Source organism: Belonocnema kinseyi, chromosome 4 (genome assembly GCF_010883055.1).
Source record: "Belonocnema kinseyi isolate 2016_QV_RU_SX_M_011 chromosome 4, B_treatae_v1, whole genome shotgun sequence".
Taxonomy (NCBI): Eukaryota; Metazoa; Arthropoda; class Insecta; order Hymenoptera; family Cynipidae; genus Belonocnema; species Belonocnema kinseyi.
Genome location: NC_046660.1, coordinates 135,418,886 through 135,438,591, shown reverse-complemented (window position 1 = coordinate 135,438,591; position 19,706 = coordinate 135,418,886). Strand labels below are relative to the sequence as shown.

Sequence of the window (19,706 nt, the reverse complement as noted above, 5' to 3'; positions counted from 1 at the left end):
GATAAAAAAAAATACGTGTCTCTTATTTTTCGATGTATTACAACATATTGCAGTTTCATCAAAATCGGTGAGGGACACCTGGGATAGTTTCCTTGTTAGTGCGACTTTCTTTTTATAAGAATACTTTGCTGCAAATTTCGTTCTAAAATTGTATCCTTTTTCGATTTTAGTTTTAAAGTTCGAACTTGCGTAATAGAGACCCACCAATTCCTAAATTGTTAAATTCCTCTTTCATTTTCGCATAACACTTTATGCTTTTTTACGGTATTTCTGTTGAGGTGGTTGGCTGCAAATAACTCACGGTGGCTAAAGAGTCCTCAACAGCAACAGTTGATGCCCCACTGCTTACCGTTTGTCGCAGATGCTATTGCTGGCCAGCTGTTTCATTAGTGATATCTGCTTAACCATCTCGCAGCTCGCCATCAACACCGTCCCGTACGCTGTGTCCCACAGCGGCGGCTCCAGGGGCGCCCCGACGCTCACCGGGAAGCGACATGTGTTTCAAAATCTTAAAAATACTCTCCATTCTTATTTACAAGTTTTCGTGTTCTTATTAGTCATTTTCCTCTTCGGTCTCTGCCTATCTGGCATGGGAAACTCTGTCAGTAGCAGTGCTATTGCCAACATAACCGGCAAAGTTATGACAGAAAAGCTCAAACCCTACCGCGACAACAACGCGAGAACACCTTCTGCAGGAGGGTTATATTCTGTAGGGGTTATTATTATTTTTGAGAAGTTGTAGGTTTCAGCAGCTACGAAAATAATTCCGTAAAGCAAGCTGCACTGACGCAACCGGCAAGTGTACCTTGTCCACTCATGCTCCTTCTATCCCAAAAGGTAAGCAAGATCAGGAAATGTACGCAAGATACTTCGTACAATATTGTTCCTTCGAATCCGATTTCTAGTCACGGGTGCCATTACGCGGCAGGCGGCACAGGTGGCTATTCATACTACTGAGAAAGACAAAAAATTTATCTTAATTCGATAAAAAGAAAATTATCAGAGTTATAGCATTTATAATATTTAAAAAATCAATCGAAAATCAGAATTTTCAGCCAATCAACGCACGGTATAAAAAAAAGACAAGAGTAGAAAAACATTGCTTTTTGAAAGCCCTACAAGATGATCAGAACAATTTTTTGCATGTTCTTAGAAAATTGAAAATTCAAATTTTGATTTATTCGTGAAAAATAACATTAAAAATAAAAAAATAAAATGGTTTAGAAAACCACAAAAGTTACGAAAAGAATGATGTAATGATATGTCCATAGCGTCTCTATTGGAACTTCGAGTTTCGGTACCTGTAATGCGGGTTGAAACATGGTGTTTGTATCCCTGAGGTTGAAAGATTTTGTCATCGAGTAGCGGTACCCTTGGAGCGGTTCGGAACATTTTGTTTCAGCTCGAGGATAGACAGGTAGGTAGGTAGGTTCTACAGGTACTTCGACTCAAATTTTCATTAGATTAGTTATGAAAAATAATACGCATTTCTAGGAATGTAGCATACTATTGTTTATCTGAAAAGGCTCCAAATTTGTTATAAATCACTTTTTGATAGGATGCGTAGTTTTGGTTTTTAATCATAAAAATGACATAAATAATAAAAATGTAACATTTATGGAAAGTTGTTCACCCAAAAAGAGATACAAAAATTTTTTATAATTTATTAAATTACTTTCGCGGATTTCATCAAATTTCGAGATTTTGAGACCCTTTGAGTCAGAAAAAATAGTTTTTAATTCGATGTCGGTCATTCGCCGTTGTCGTTGTAGTCTGTAAAGACGTTTTTTGAAGAAATTTTTAAAAGTTAGAGCATTTTGAACATTTTTTAGACCACTTTTTTAATATTTGAAAATTCTTTCAATAGGTTTTTATAGTAGACCAAAATACAAACAGTTTATCCCCATTACTTTTTTTGATCAAATAAAAATGACCAAAGTTATAGCATTTTCAAAATCCAAATAACCAAACGAAAATGAACATTCGCAGTTAAAAAAGCGTGGTATGGGAAAAATTTAAGAGAAGAAAAACGTTACTTTTTCAAGGCCCTACAAGATTGTCACAAAAAGATGATGAATTATTACATTCTCATCCTAAGAAGAAGGTATTGGTTTTATGTGAAAAATGACTTTCCGCGAATTCCATCAAATATCGACGTTTTGAGGCCCCCTGAGTCATTAAAAATAGTTGTTACGTCGGTGTCTGTCGTTGTTGTCGTTGTAGCCTGTAAACACGGTAACATTTGAAAGAATTATTCGATTGGATTCCCCTTTGGCACACTTTATCAGGATATGAAAAGAAAGGAAGAGGTCGTTAACCAGCTTTTTTTGAAGAAATTTTAAAAAGTTAGGGCTTTTTGAAAATGGTTAAAACCACTTTTTTAATATTTGAAATTTGTTCCGACAGCTATTTATAGTAGAACAAATGCGAACAATTTATCCCTATTACTTTCATTGTCAAAATAAAAACTACTAAAGTTATAGAATGTTCAAAATCCAAAAAATCAAATTAAAATTAACATTTGAAGCCAAACAAGTTTCTAATATGCGAAAAAGTCAGAGAAAAAAACGTTACTTTTCAAGGCCCTACAAGAAAAAACAAGATATGAAAAGAGATACACTGACAAAAACTGTGCATCTAAAAAAGAATGGCAAATTTTTCATGAATTACTTTTTTGTAGGATAAGAAGTTTTTGTTTTATTTTTGAATAACAGCATTGAAAATAAGAAATTAAATTTGTGTACAACGATAAAAGCTACGTGAATAAGTGAGACCAAATTTATTCAACCGAAAAAGATTTACAAATTTTTTACGAATATTTTTTGATAGGCAGCACAGTATTTTTTAATCGTAAAAACAAGATTACAAATTTAAAAAAAAAAGAAGATTAAAACAAGGCAATAAGAATAAGCCTCTTTAAATTTCCATGCATATTATGAATTTTCATGATAAAAATTAATTAAAATGATACATGTTTTAACGCAGCTAAGAATAAAATTTAACGCAAAATAAGAAACAAATATTAAAGTAATCATGATAAATACAATTTGTACCTTATTTGAAAAATCTGAATACCCATTCCCAGGAAGAGGTAAATAAAAAATATATTATATTTTATATAAAAGTGTTGAGCATAATGTAGGAAATTTGACATCTTGGGCAAAATTGAGTGTGAAGCCCAAGATACGTGATGAGAATATAAGTATTCGCTAAAGCAGAAAGAGCTTTAACAAAAGAGAGTTTGCAATCGCATAATTACAGTTCTCGATTCCTTGATGTTTAATTTTGAAAGGTCTCTGCACGTATGTGGGAGAAATGCAAAGACCGATCGCGAATATGCGAATGCACGAATCTGAAAAAAATACAAAGTCCGAGCGCGTAGCGCGAGGTAAAAGAAAATCAAGCGCGAAGCGCGAGAACCAACAATTGCGCGCCCTAGGCGCGCTCGAACTTGCGAGCAAAGCGATCCGCGCGCAATGAGAATGTGTCCATGCAGCGGTAAGATTTTTTTAATTTGTTTTAAGATAGTTCAGATAATATACATTTACAAATAGCTGTCAAAAATCGAGAGCGTAACGCGAGTTTCACGATGAGAATATGTCCAGCAAAGCCTAAAGAGCGTTGAGCAACTTAATATTTAACTATACCTACCTAAGTAGAAAATTCAGAATATAAAGACGCATATAAATACTGCGATCTGAAAGAGATCTTTTTTATAAAGTTTCATTCAAGCATTCCGCATGAAGCACGAGATCCAACAGACCCGTACCCTAGGCGCGTTTAAACTTGCGAGCGAAGCAAGCCGCGCACGCAACACGTGATCAGAATGTGCCCCCGAACTGGGGTTATTTTTTGTGGTTGAACCGTGAAGCTATTAAAATGTATGCCATTCATGAATACGATAAAAAATAGTTAGATCGCCAAAGTTTCTATTTTTAGTAGATATGAAAATGTAACTTTAAGGTATTGCTGCCATAAAAAATAATATTTCTAGCAAATTCTTTTAAACGGTGCGTATTTCAATTTTTGAGAATTTGTAAGCAAAAATTCCCATTAAAAAAAATTATATGTCACCTCGTTTAGCCCTTTACTATTGATCTGATTTAGCTAAAACTGTCAAGAAAACTACTTTGGACCTTAAACAACTATCTTACTCGCAGTTTACCGTTGTTTAAAATTCTTTCGATAAACGAAGCGCTTGAAGTTTAAAATTAAAGATGTTTATAGCAGATGAAAATCATGGATAAACACATAACTGAGGTCTCCCTCGTAAATAGCTTGCAAGATCATCAGGCTAACATAAAAAAGGAGACGGAAAATGCGATTTCAGCATTTATAGGAGAGTACGTAAAAGGAATTAAAACGAACGAAGAAATCATTAAGGAAATAAAGGGCACCTGCGATGAACTAGGCGAACAGGTGTCGCGATAAAACAAGTCTATAGAACACGCTTTCAGAAAACCATTTAGGAAACACGAATCTCTCTATTCGTTAATATTCAAAACCTCTTTGAAAAAAGCTAGGAATCGCAATTGACTATCGTAGACCAACTAAGAAAACTAGGAACACCAATCTTAAATCGCATAAAACTTGTGCTACTAGGATTCACAGGAGGATTTGTCAAAAGCATCATCATGGGAAACGGTGTTAAACTAAAGAGTACTAATATTTACATCAATAACAACCTAGATAAGGAAAGCCATATAATGTACGGCATGCCGCACAACTATAATCAAACTAAAAATGTCTGGAGCTCAGGTGCGTGCGAGGGAGGTAAAATCTGGGCCAATAGAATATCTGAAATCTATGATCAACCTAAACCTATGATATCGGAAGATCTACTGTCAAAGGCTACACAACTTAATTATAGCGCGTTAAAAAAAACGTTCTATAGCAAATAAGAAGGCCGACTTCAAACGTAAAAAAAGTCATACTTGAAAAAGTGCCCCGCCTAAAGTTAGAAAGCAAGATGCTGGTACCATGGATTCGTATTTAACAAAAAAGAAGCAACCCTCACAAGATGACATTTTCAACAAAGACGAAACTGAAAATGCGTAACTGGAAATAGAATTGAATAGAATTGAATGGAATTACTTCGTTGAATTTAGTCTTACAAAATTGTGGTTTTAGTCGATAATCAGTTATGAGTTCCTAATAAAGGAATAAAAAAGAAAATAGCTCCACGATGATTAGGGAAAAAGATATTTTTTGTTGTTGTTTGCAATCGCGGTGAATTTACGGACAACGTGCAACTAATCGGGAGACGGAGAAGTGGGGGAATCAGCTTGAACGTGCGAGGAATTTGCGCTAAAATTGAACTACCGTCTTCAAATTGCGTACTATGTCAATATTTCGTGAACGAAGTAACATATTCAGAACATTTTTTTTTTAATTTGGGCTAACTTTGTGTTGATTATGAATCCTACATAAAAACTTCGCCAACTGTATAAGCAATGCTTCAAATGTTGGGTCGTTTTTATTATTTTCATTAATTGCACAATTCCTGAATTAATTTACCCATTAAATGTGAATTGTTTTTTATCCATTTAAAGTTTATTAAATCATGTTTCAACAAATGTGTACAAAATGATAATTTTATTGATCGCAAAACGTAGATTCAACATTTTGCGGAAATGTACTTAAGTAATGTACTTTCATTAAGTTTGAAAGAAATGTGTATTGAATCAACAAATTCTTGTCCATAAGTACAGTGAGTTCGTAATAATTTGTTTAAACTGATTTTGGTAATCTTATGATTTGTGCCATGTTTTGTGTTTTCTAACTGGGAACCGACATAAGATTGAAATTTTCGACTCCACTGCAATAAAAGAGAAAGCGAAGATAGAATGAGCAAGGGTCACAGGTAAGAACTCTTGTACAATTGCCGTATTGTACCCTCTGTATAGATCTGCAAAAAGATGGCAGCGAGGGCATATTAGAGCTTGAAGTAAATAGGCATAAAGTAGATACTTAAACTGATCTTTCCATCTGTATAATAGGTGTTTCGCTTAAAAATGTCGATTATTTCGCAGGCCGTTCGTTTACATAACAATAAGAATTACCTTAATAATCAAAGTATTGTGCATCGTTTTCTACAACTTTTCCCCATCTTTCTGGCAATGCATGGATTTCTTCCCAAAAGAACTGTTCATTTTTCGAGGCCAACCATTCATCGAGCCAAGTTGTCACTTCTTCGTAAGACTGGTAATTTTTCTCTGAAAGTCCGTGCTGCATCGATCGGAATAAGTGGTAGTTCGATGGGGCCAAGTCCGATGAATACGGCGGGTGGGGTAGGATGTTCCATTTAATGTTTTCCAAATAGTTTCGGACTGGTTTCGAAACATGAGGCCGTGCACTGTCATGTTGAAAAATGACTTTCTCGTATCTTTGCACGTATTCTGCTCGTTTTTCCTTTAAGTGATACAGTTCGTAATACACAGCTTCCCTATTGTCCCACCAAATACAGAGCAAAGCCTTCTTTCCATGTATATTGCGCAATAGTTGTGACTTAAGGCTTAAGGCTTGTTGGGTACTACCCATGATTTTGTTCACTTTGAGTTGTCAAAATAGATTCACTTTTCATCACCTGTCACGATTCGATGCAAGAAAACTTTTCTTTTCTGTGTAGCTAGCAGAATTTCACAAATGGTTTTTCGCCTTTCAATGTGCCTTTTAATTGATATGGAACCCATTTCCCTACCTTCTGGACCTTTCCCAATGCGTGTAGACGTTCGGAAATGGTGGATTGGGCAACATTCAAGGCATTTGCCATTTCCTTCAACGTTTACCTTAAGTTTTCATCCATTAAAGCTTGCAAATCCTTATCTTCAAACTTTTTGGGCTGACCTGGACGCTCCTTGTCTTTTGTATCGAATTCACCAGTTTTAAAACGTTGAAACCCTCGTTCACAAGTTTTTTAGGTTATAAAATTTTCCCCGTAAGCTTTAACCCAGAATCTATAACTTTCAGCAGCTGTTTTCTTCAAATGAAAGAACGTTATGAAAGTTCCCCGCAAAGCGGCTTTTCCAGGTTAATGTAGAAAGTATGCGGCTTAAAAGCACCATTGCAATAAAAAAACTGCAATTAGTAGCAGAAATTTAATTAAAAAATAGGGAATTATTTAAATTATATTAGAATCTTTAGTATTTATATGTTTATGCTGTCCATATTTTGTCAGGTACACATTTCTTCTCACATTTGTACCTCGGAACTGTTTGTGTTCAAGAAATAAGCAAGGAGATACATGCAAAGATGAATTTTATAATGTGAAAAACATGCGTGCATTACAAATATAGAAATGTTTCTGCCGATATAGGTTTCTTAACGTTCTCCGTATTGAAAAAATTAACAAAGGGACGAAAGGGAAGACAAATTTGAGCTTACTAACAGAAACTAGGGTACTGTAGATATATACGAATTTGTTCTTATCTTCATATGTTCATACCTATTGTATTAAATAAATACGTCTACAAGGTGCCTTTTCTTCCTAGAAAACGTGGAATTGTCAGGTAAAATCAGGTAATCAGGTAAAATTGAGTAACAGCGATTTTTCATTTGAAAAAGTAGCTTTAAATTACTGTATTTCAATATTTTTGTACAAATTTGTTCTTTTTAGTTTTAAATGATGTTTTAGTTTAAATATCAATTACTACATTTTCCTTCAGAATGTATATTTTTTGGAATGTAACTTTAATGACTTGGTTCAAATTCAAACTCATTTGTTAAAAATGAATGTTTGGTCGTTAAAGGTTCATAAAGGACCCCGCACAGAATGCATCACGTCCGTCTCACAAAGCGCCCTTCTCGCAACGGCCGAGCGCTAAGCACTCAATATTTTTAATCAATTGCGCCACTCACTGTTTCGAGGAAGCAACTGTGATGAAATAAGGCCAGTATCAAGTGATGTAATGCTAATCATAAGAATAGCTCTCTTCCCGCAACGGCCGAACGCTAAGTGCTCAATATTTTACCTAAACTGCAACATTCACAATTTAAGGGCAGTTACGGTGCTTGAATAAAGTCTGTATCAAGTGCGGTAATGTCAATAATATGAGTCGACTGCTTCTCGCAACGTTGGAATGCAAGGCGCTCAATATTTGAAAATAAGTGCAACAATCACTGTTTCAGGGCAGAAAAGGTTATCAAATAAAGTTAGTATCAAGTTCGGTTGTTCGAATCATATATATCCCCCACTTCTCACAATGTTTAAATTAGAAGCGCTCAATATTTCGAATTAGCTGCAACACTCACTGTTTCAGGGCAGCAACGATGATAAAATAAGGTCAAGATCAAGTGCGGCCGTTGCAAGAAGAGGACGGTATACACCAGAAACATTTAAGACCGTACAGCTCGAGGCTCTGTACGATCTTACGATGATTCAACGCAGGTATAAAGCAGCCCGCCGAACGTCAACGCTGTGGGAATCCGTCAGCGAACGGCGTTTTCTCGAAACCATGTTTTTCAAAATTGTATAAGTGATAATAACAAAACTAGTGAACCGATTGTCATCATCTAACATTAATTTTGAAGAGCATAAAAGATTGTTCTATATAGATTAAAGATTTCAAACACAAATGATTTTTAGACCATGTTTGACTAAGATTTCAAAGACAAATGATTTTTAGACCCTGTTTGACTCAGATTTCAAAAACAAATGATTTTTAGACCCTTTTTGACAGCAAGTACAACAAAGTTTTTTGTGAAAATCGTAATTTTTTGGGGAAGCTTGTCTTCAAGGGTTAATTTTCGAATTTCGAAAATGCTTTATTCTATCTAGGATAAAAAAATCCTCTCGTTAAAAAAATGTTTGCTTTGTTGATTTCAGATGAAAATTGCGGCCAGCATCGCTTACACAATTTACGACGTCAGCCGCGACATGCCTTACAAGATGTTTGAAAAATTTGTTAATTTTCAATTTTTACTTTTGTAAAAAAAGGTTTTTTCTCTACCTCAGACATCACTTTAAATAAATATTATACCGAACGCGTCCTCGGGTTGCGGATAGAGGGTCCCTGTACCTAGGGTTTCTGCTGAATATGGTTACAAAAATAAATAAGCAGTCGCGGATAATTGTCCAGGGGTGGTCCCGAAGGACTTAACCCCCAAGCGGAGGTGTGAAAACCGTGCCGAAAGTTGAATGGCACTTGGGTGAGGTGTCTAGAACGGTGACTCTGGGATACCGGACGACCTCTCAGAGTACGCAGCCTTATCCTTGCATGCGGGTTCTACAAGGAGGGACGAACCCCTTTCCCTAGCTTCTCGTGGGAACAACAATGGCAACACCAACTCCTCACTTGCCCACTCCTCTTTTGCGTTACATTATTGTCACTATCCCCAGCACTTCGCTATTCCGACGGGTACTTGTGCGGCAAACCTGCAGATCGAAAGTACAAGGTCACTCATGTATTTTACATGGACGATCTTAAGATCTATGCTAAAAACAGAGGGCCACTACATCTAGCTCTAGGAATTGTCGAACGATATACTAAGGAAATTGGAATGGAATTTGGGTTAGACAAATGCGCAAACGGCACCTTTGTGCTGGAGAGACTTATACATACATGGGCGTGCCACAGAGCCGCATTCAGGATGTTACATCTATAAAGGATACTCTCCGAAGCAGATACAAACGTCTCATCCGGCAAATTTGGTCTTCCGAACTGTCGGCGAGGAACAAAGTATCTGCAACGAACATGCTTGCCGTCCTGGTACTACTCAATTCATTTGGAGTAGTTCCATGGACGAAGAACGAGGTCAGATCTCTTGATATCGGGACAAGAAAGGTTATGCACATGAACAAAAGCATGCACCTTAAGTCTTCTGTTCCGCGACTGCACGTCGCACGCCGTCAAGGTGGTCGCGAAATATTGAGTCTTAAATGTCTTCACAACAGGGTTATTCTGGGTACAGCACATGAGTCGCAAATGGAAGAGACCCTCTTCTTAAAATGGTCAGGAATCACGAAGTAATGGGCAAAGGAGCGTTTCTGTACAAAGCAGCGGAGGAGGCTGCTGAAACACTCGCACTTAACTTCAGTATTAGGGGTGAGCAAAATGCATGAAATCTTATCTATGTTGAGTACTCACTCCTGAAAGCCCGGATTAAGAAAGCTTTACTTAAATCGCCTGGATTGAAGTCTGGTACGGGGGGTTTCATATTGGCATGCCAAGACGGTGTCATTCTAACCTTAACATACTGTCGCCACATTTTGAGCTACGACATTCCTGATGATAGCTTCAGGTCGTGCCATGCACACCCCGAGCATTTAGCTCACATACTATCTAGTTTTCCAACTCACGCGGGAACGACCTACATTCAAAGGCACAATGCGGCATCAAGAGTGCTTTATTACCATCTCTGTCACTCTTGCGGCATTAACCTTAATATCGATCCTCTAAATGATCCTAGGGAAATCGAGTCAATTCTCGAGAATGGGAAGTGCCGCTGATATGGAACTTTATATTCTCGACAATTGTTTCTGTTGCACACTCGATGCCTGTCATGGTTCTTCTTGATTTCGAGAAGAGACCATTTTCGTTATCGAATTTTCGGCACCAGCTGACAAAAACATCATAGTCCAGGAGAATGAAAAGAAAGAGAGGTATAGAGACCTTACAAGGGAGTTGCAAGATTGTACCCGGAATATTCTGTTAAACTAATCGTCCTTATCATCGGCGCTCTTGGAGGTGACAAGCTTTCACTCGTTAATAGCCTGAAAAGCATCCCTGCGTGTAAACAATATGCTAAAACACTTGCGGGAAAAATGCAGAAGGCGGTAGTTCTTGGATAGCTCCGTGTTCTCAGGGTGCACGAAACTTTTGCCTAATCGTCATATTGATTCCGTTACAGACTGTAAACACCTACCTCACGGTCGTGAGACTGAAGGCTAGAGTTTGGTGTAATTATATAATTAAAATATACTTTAGATAAAAAGTCTGAATTTGAAAATAAAATGTTTAATTATTTATGAACAAAAAGATGTTTAGGGACTTTAAATTGCTAGTATAAAAAATTACAATTGCATTGAATATTTTATTTAGCAATATTAAAGTAACCAAAAATAAATATTCATCATTTTATTTCATAATCCTCAATTTTAGCGTCAGGTTTCAAATAGAAATAAGGGTCTCGAATTTAGGGGTTCCCAGCGGCTCAAATCAGGTAAAGGGTTTTGACAGTCCTGGGTCATAACTGAGTAGATCCGACCTATTGGCCTAGGATCACTAGTAGATACAAGATCTACTTAAGGTGATCACTGATCTAAGGTCATCGGGATGTATAATCCCTATAAATTTGATTACTAAATTCCCTAAATCGACAAAATAATTGCGAGTTAAATATAAAAATTAAATTTTGGTTGAGAAAAAATGACGTTCTACCGTCTGGCTGTTTTTGTTCAAAATTGTTTATTTTTGGAGGGGTCGGTTTATCATTTTCTACTACCTGAATATTCAGTGGCAATTTATTTTTACTGAAGCACATTTGAAAATACACTTGACAGACTTTTTGCATAGGTTTAAGATGGGGCTACAGTAAACTTTTTCGACCAGTCAAAAACAAATCTTATAGTCCTTCAAATTGCAAGGTGAAAGCTTTAATTTAAGACTTTTTAAAAGGTTCTAACTTAACTCAAATCAAATGTTCCCGAAAGGTATACAGTAAGGCCAAATCCATAGTAGTAATATTCATGAGTACGCCAGAGACTCAATGAAACCTTTATGAATGAGTATAGCTTCCTGTAAGATCCTTACATGTCAGTATGGATTACTCTTTTAGCCTTTCCGTACTGCATGCCCCTTACATTCACCTCTCTCTTCCAGCCTCATTATCCAGCTTCTTCCTTATCCATTTCAGTTCAAGATGCACCTTATTCTGCCATCCGCTCTCTCACTACTTTTTCCTTACAGTAAATTCCTCCAACATACTCCCCAAGGATTCATGTTCGTAATAGTAGACACAACACCTTCTTTCCTCTTCAGCTATCCACTACCTACACTCAATATCCTTTTTTATCTTTCATTAGCATTCTTAGATTAAAGTATAAAAAAATGTTTATATCTGTAATACTCAAATTCTTACTGTAAAGAGCTATCTGTGGAATTTTGTTCTAAAACTGTACTTTTTCTAACAAATGTGACTATTTTCAGATAAGCGGTTAAAAAAAATTATTTTCCTATATTACTTCTTATAAAAATCGAAACACTTTTTAAACCTGCGGTTGTCCCGAAAATAAAACGGTCGGGGCGTAAAATAGTACGCTCTTCTCTATAAGTCTTATGATTTTTTTAAATCGAAAAATATTGAGGACTGTAAGGACATCTTGCAAGCAGACAAAACGTTTAGCAATTGCTTCTTCGAGTATTTTTCAGTGAAGAAAGCGGGTGCTCAAACATCCGGACGGTAGAAAATCATGCAGAATTTGTCCATTTCTAAACAACGATGTAAATAAGAGATTTCTTATTAAAGATAATTAACGATAAAATGTCGGACATTTGCACTTTCGATGTTAACATCGTTTGAATTTTTACATGACGGACGCACATCCAAATGGTTCGTTATTTAGAGCGACTTACAAAAGACGAAAATGTAATATACAATATAATAATACATTAGGTTTATCACTATATATCGTCTTATTATATTTAACGTTATCGACTGGGTGATGAGCTTATTAGAAAAATTTCTACCAATTTTTACATGCTCAAATATATTTATTTATTATTAAGAGCACAGTGGGACGATAATGTTTTGTTATATTGCAGAAACGCGACATCCATCAGGCATGGTGAATCTTCCTCCTCCTACGACTCCAGTTACTAAGTCTCCCATTAAAACGCCCTATTGCAAATTATCCAAACTCAAAAAAAGTCTATCGTCACCTCAGGTTCAAATCAATCACTCCTCCATAAAGAGAACAGTAGATCAAGTGAGTCTACAATCATCTATATGTCTGTCTGCTCCACAATCTCCTTTGGAATCATTGCCTGTACAGTCTTCATTTTGTGGGACGATCGCATCGTCGAGTCCCAGCAAAAGTCCAAGTACAAGCGGACAACCAAGGCGGAAAAGACTTAAACCAGATCGTTCACTACTCAAAGACAGGGAATATGATCCAGACAAGCATTGCGGTGTATGGAATGACGAAACAGGAAAACCATGCACCCGGTCTCTTACCTGCAAGGCACACACGGTTTCGCTGCGTCGAACTGTCAGTGGGAGAAGCAAAACATTCGACAAACTCCTCGCAGAGCATCGAGCTGCGAAGGAGCTCCCGACGCGGCCGACAAAAGTGACTGTCATTGGAACGGTGACGGTATCCTCTGATGCATCTAACCTTAGTTCCTTAGCTCCCAATACCCCTATTTCCGTGACTGAGCCAGAAGCCCCTAGTTCACCGCCTGTTTTATCGCTGCCAGACACATACCCACTGCCTCAGGTAGGATATTTCATGTTACTAATAAGACAGGTCTTAGATTTAAAAATAATTTGTTTGTCAACATTTTACTAACAAGGGGAGGGCCACACGATTTTTTAAAAATTTTTACTGTTTTAAATTAAAGTTGATTGGTAGAAGACATTTTTGCCCGAGCGCTAAGACGGACATTTAAGCAAGTTTTGAGAAGAATTTTTTCAAAAAATTTCATGCGATTCGTATAGATTCCATGAAAAAATCATTCAACAGCCCTCGTTGCTCACCTGGTAATATTCTGGTCTGAATCGCGAAAAGCTACGATTTCAAAAGATGATATATATATATACGAAAAAGGGAGTTGTTATCAAAGAAGACAATATAAACGATTTTTTATTTTCGTAATTTTAATAAATTGCATGAAGAAAATAAATAGATATACTTTTTAATGATTAAGTAATTTTTTTTAATTGACAGCAGGGAAATAAAATTTTGAACTCACAATAAAACCTTTTATTTTAAAAACTACGAATGGAAACAAAAAATAAACACGTATAGTCCTCTCCTTGCTAGAATATTTACTTTCATTTGGGTTTTTAATATGTTCGACTATTATATATAATTGATACTGTTTCGAATTTTCAGTGCTTTTTCAAATGGTTTCATTTTACAAATAAACTCGGCAAACCAACATTGACCATTTTTAACCATATTTGAAAACATTCGATGATATCGAAAAAGTAAGAGTGCAGTAATTTTTCATTCTCATCAATTATGATTGAGAAAGTATTAGAATTGTCGGAAATTTGACATCACACTTTTTGAACGGATCTCCATGTTTAGAGACCCCCTGAATCCGAAAATCAGGTTTTCATGATGGCGTCTGTCTGGACAAGTTCGTTAACCAGCCATTTTTGATAAAAATTCAAAAGGTGAGCGCATTTTGAAAATTTTTGAGACCACTTTTTTCTGAATTTGAAAATTCTATGTACGGATATTTATAGTATTGAAAAGAACAAACAATTTATCCTTATGACTTTTTTTGATAAAAAGAAAATTCTCAGAGTTATAGCGTTTTCAAAATTTTTTTAATCAACCGAAAATCAAAACTTGAAGCCGAAAAACGCACGATATAAAAAAAAGTCAAGAGAAGAAAAACATTTTTTTTTGAAATCCCTACAAGATTATCATAACCAATTTTTGGATTTTCTTCAAAAATCGAAAATTCATATTTTGATTGCTCAAAAAATAATGGAAAATAAAAAATCCCATTTTGTGGAAAAACTATGTAGGATACAAAAAAATATGAATTAACAAAAATGGTTATCCCAAAAAAGATCTACAATTTCGTTAAGAATCACTTCTTGATAGGACGCGTACTTCTTGTTTTATTCGAGAAAAATAACGTTAAAAAAAGTAAAATAAAAAAAATGAGTGGAAAAACGACGAAAGTTACGAGAAAGAAAAATCCCACAAAACCTGTTTTCAAATGTCTGCCGGAAATCGAGCGCGCAGCGCGAGTGTCACGATGAGAATGTGTACCTCAAAGCCTACAGAGCTTTGAGAAACTTAATCTTTGACTATAATTAATTAAGTAGACAATTCAGAATATGAAGACGCATATAAATACTGCCATCTAAGAGAGATCTTTTTGATAAAGTTTTTTTCAAGCATTCCAATTCAAAGAATAAATATCCGAGCGTGAAGCGCGAGATTCAACCGTCGCGCGCCCTAGGCAGGTTTTTTAAAGTGATATTTCTCTAAACACGTAATATTTACATAATCTACTGTAATTGAGGCTTCGGATAAAAAAAGGGATAGCTTAGGCTTAATTCGCCAATTATTTTCGCTTGGGTTAAGGCGATGTTCAGTATTTCCTTCGATAGTGAATACAAATAGATTGTTTTTTTTTTAATCTTTCAAAAACAGTTTTCATACAGTTTTGTATTTGTATAATTTATAAAAACAGAATATGGGAAAAATCAAATTGACTATGTGCGGAACATATACGAGTATAATTACATACATGTGTCATTGGCACTAGTGGTAGCGTCGCGGTAGGGGTTGAGCTTTCCTCTGATGACTTTGTCGAATTTTTGGGTAACAGTAATGCAAAGTAAACTACGTTATTCCACGTTACTTTAAGAATTTTTTAAAACATATTTGTACTCAATTAAATATGTATGGAGTCTAATTGCCAACAAAAAATGCGGGTTTATTTTTTATTAATTGCATAAATTTCTGACCATTTGCATAGTTTTTTAAAGAAAATGTAAATAAAAAATTCATGTTATTTAACAAACAAAAATTGAAATTCAATCGTTATGTACTTTAATATTGTGGTGAAAAGATATCAGTAATTAATCAGTTTACAACAGAAAAATCTATAAATAATTATTTTCACTGAAACGTTCCAATAATTTCTGCTGTATACTTTAAGGAAAATTAAAATCATTAATACAATTTGAAACTAATGGCAGAAAAAATTAAAACATAGGCACATAATTATTGACATGAGTTTGAAATCTGAATATAAACACTAATTTCACATCACGAAAATTGACCAAAATTACATAATTGTACTCGAGGTATTTTAAATGTAAATGCACTTTTATTATTCCAATTATAGCAAATATTCAATTACATGACCTTGAAGTAAATAATTAATTTATGTACTTAATTGAATAATATTAAAATCAAATCTTTATGTAATCTAATATTGTGAAAAAAATTAACCAGCTAATATAATTAATTAATCAGTTCACAACATCAAAAACATTCAACTGTAATTTTCATTGAAACATTCAAATAATTTTTACCTTATATTTTTTCATTTTAATTAACATTTCTTAAATTTTAATCAATTAATAACCTTTTAAACTAAATCCAGAAAATGTAAGTTTCAGTAGTTGCAGTTAATAAGTAATTAATCATTTTACAATATAAGAAGCATTAAACAATTATTTTAATTAAAACTTTTGAATAATTTTTATGTTATATACATATGTTTTCAACTTTAATTTCTGAAAGTGTTGTTTATTAATTTTGGAAGTGACGCCATATTGAATTTTTGGGTTTGATTAATTTTTCGTGAGTTCCCCCTTTTAATTTTGTTAAGGGGGAGGGGTAAGGTTAATCCGGTTTAAAAAAAACATATTTTTAAGATTTTTTTTGACGCAACAAACAATATTAATTTATTTAATTAATTTTCATATTATAAAACAACTTTTTAAGAATATTTTGTAAACTTTTTGAAGAAAAATATTAATTAACAACCCATTGCAAGCAAATCTTTGTAAGTGCTCCAAAAAAAGGTGTTTTGCATTGACGGCTATAATTTATCGCTGGATCATCTGAGATCAAAAATTCAAAATGGTTTTATTAGTTTATAAGTTTCTCATGGTAACGCTGTTGGGTTTCTTTTTTTTTATTGACTTTTTGATTTTTGGTAAACTTAAAAGTCAAAAACCCGATTTTTTCAGCAAAAATCGGCAAATTTGTTATTATAAAATTAATAATTATTGTTTTAAAAAACTCGAGAGCGTTAACTTATAATATATGTGTAGAAAGAGTGTACCAAATTTTAAAAGGATCGGTGCAGTAGATTTTGAGTTACAGCCGTCACCGACTTTAAAAAAGCGAAGTTAAAGAAAAACGCTTTAAAGTTTTGTATACTCGAAAATCCAAAACTAAACTTTAATAAGCGAATGTTTTTTCTATACTTACACAGAATCATTGATGCCAGGGCCGTATAGTAAACAGCTTTCATCTTCAATGTCTAGAACATCCTTTTGTTCTTGTCGACGTGGAATTCTGCCTTCTTTACATTCATTCGCAGCTTTTTGATCCCCTCTGCTTATTCGCTTTATATCTACTATGCGCGCCTATTAATGCGAACTTGGCCCAGTACCGATTTTCTTTTCTGCTTAAAAGACAGCAAAGCAAAATAACCTTTATTAAATGCAAATGCCGCCACACTAGCTGCGATTTGAGTTGGTTCAAACTTGCATTGTTGTTTTACGTGAAACCTCCAAGACATCGCTGCAGAAGTGTGTTCTTAGTCAAGTCCTCATAAATTGGTTAAATGGCTTCTAAAACATCACTTCGAAGTGCAATATAGCTGTGCTTGAATGACTGCAGGTCATTTTTAGCTGAAGATGAATCACCACGAGTCTTCACCGCTCGGGACTTTTTCATGCTGCGGATTCTTGTCTGTCGAAGAGTAATGGTAATAAGTTGCCCAAATGGCATTCCTTATTTTCTCTACAGAATCATGATTGCGTCGAATGGCCAGACCGTAATATACAGTTAACTTGTCTATCATTTTCGCGATAATTTTACCTTTGCCAGCAAGTCTTTTTCTTCTGATTTTTTTCCGGTCTTAGTTTCTGCATCTACTACATTTGTTTTTACTAATCCACGTAAACGAATTCCCATTTGCTTCTGTACGTGTCCTGTACATTCTTTTTTTTATCACAAAATATTCGCCATAGGGTTTAGCATTTACGACACCACTGTACATTTTTGAATCGACATCTCTAATATAGTGGCGAAACCTTATTCAGAGATTTTTAAACGAACGTTGAAATGTCTATATAATTGCATCGACTTCCATGTTACCAGATGGTCCAACATGATTAGCCTTGCATTTTCTGTTATTTACATGATCTTCATATCACTCTTCATATTTTGAAGTATCTACTTTACTCTCCCAAGTTTCGCAATCGTGGCATTAGGAACTTTTTACAAAAGTGTTGCAGACTTTTCCGGTATAATAACCAATCAAGGAAGAGACACAAAATAACGAAGAGCATCCTCGTTTTTTCCACGTTCCGTCATCTGATATGGTCAATTCTGAGGTATCTTGAATTTTACTTGCTTTATACGTTGCTTCTTTTTTTTCGTTTACATCAAAAGAAAGAAAGTAACTGGCAACTTTTCTTATTCTTTAACACATTTTCTTTATATCTGAATTGTAGCATGATTTTGATAGAAACGAATTTGTCAAATACATTAGAACGCAAATGTTGTCATTTCAGCTAATCATAAGCCTAAAACTCACATCACTAAAGCAAATCGATAATTCACTTCGGGCACACCAGACTCAATTCTTTTACTGGACGAAACGTAGCGAAGCTGTTTACAGTTTTTACATGTAAATTTTATGTTGAATCCAAGACCTTCCTTCCTGCACGATTGAAAAGAAACTTTTCCATTACTCTCTATGATTCTATACTGTTTTTGTAGATCGTCTTCTACGTCTGCAGAAGTATTAATTTTTTTTTTAGATGGCGTACTTTTCGCATCCACATTGTATTTCTTGCGTTTATGTGGAGGTATTTTTTGTTTTGTTCACTTATTCGTTAGCCACCCTTCTTCCGATCTTCTCTGCAATTTTTTGGGCATTTTATTAATAATAAATACAAAATCACAGCGAAAACCAAACGAACATACAGCAAAGAATGTTCAGTCAAAGAAGTGTCATATTGTGATAAAGAATGTTGCTTGATTTAATTGGAATTTCCTTTTAAATTTAATGTTAAGAGTATTTTCATTTGTCTCAACAGGAATATTTTTGCAGAAAAAAATTTCCTTATGCGACTACCTTTACCTAATCTTGCGGCCAAATAATTCTATTTGTGTAAAAAATATGGTCACGTCGTTCAAAACAAAACACGTTCTCGCCCTGCTCCCCAGATATACCGTGGGCTGACAACGTAAATGGGAGCGGGATACGGATATGGCCAATTTTCACATGTGATGTTCGTCTGATGATGAACGTAAAAATGGGTGTCTGGCAGGTGTGAGTGGATGCGTTCACCTGTGGCGACCTGTCAAAGGTGCGAATTTTTGGCAGTTAACTTACGTGACTCGGATAAGGTTGAAAATTGGTGTACATGTAGGGGCTGACATAGAAATAGCACCTACGCATTGCCAGGCACTTACCTGGATGTAAAAGTGTTGCCAGGCAGCTTCGAAGTCACCGGAAACTCAGGTGAAATTTCTTGAAATTGATTTTACAGGAAAAAGTTTGAAACAAAAGTTGGTCCACTCCCGGAGATGCATATTGTCATTGGTATATAATTTTTTGATAAAATTGATATATTTGGAGAAAGCATCGATTAAAGAAGTACCATAACAATAAAAAGCCCTTTTTATTGACAACAAGTGATTTTTTCAAAAATTATTAAAAGTCAAAAGGTACTCTATTAAAGGTATACTCCAAGATGAATAAGAAGTATTTGTTCAAAATGTTAATATTTACCAAGTTATTCGCATTTTCCCTTCTTTTTCCCAT

At 35.0% G+C, this 19,706-nt stretch overlaps 1 protein-coding gene across 1 annotated transcript in view; it reads left to right on the top strand.

The window, feature by feature from the left end:
- The window catches only part of LOC117170625 (ataxin-7-like protein 1), a 204,409-nt gene that overhangs the window by 119,155 nt on the left and 65,548 nt on the right, over nucleotides 1–19,706 (top strand). The window contains exon 4 of the mRNA XM_033357525.1: nucleotides 12,762–13,435. Coding sequence (XP_033213416.1) covers nucleotides 12,762–13,435 — 674 coding nt within the window. The remainder of the gene's footprint in view (nucleotides 1–12,761; nucleotides 13,436–19,706) is intronic.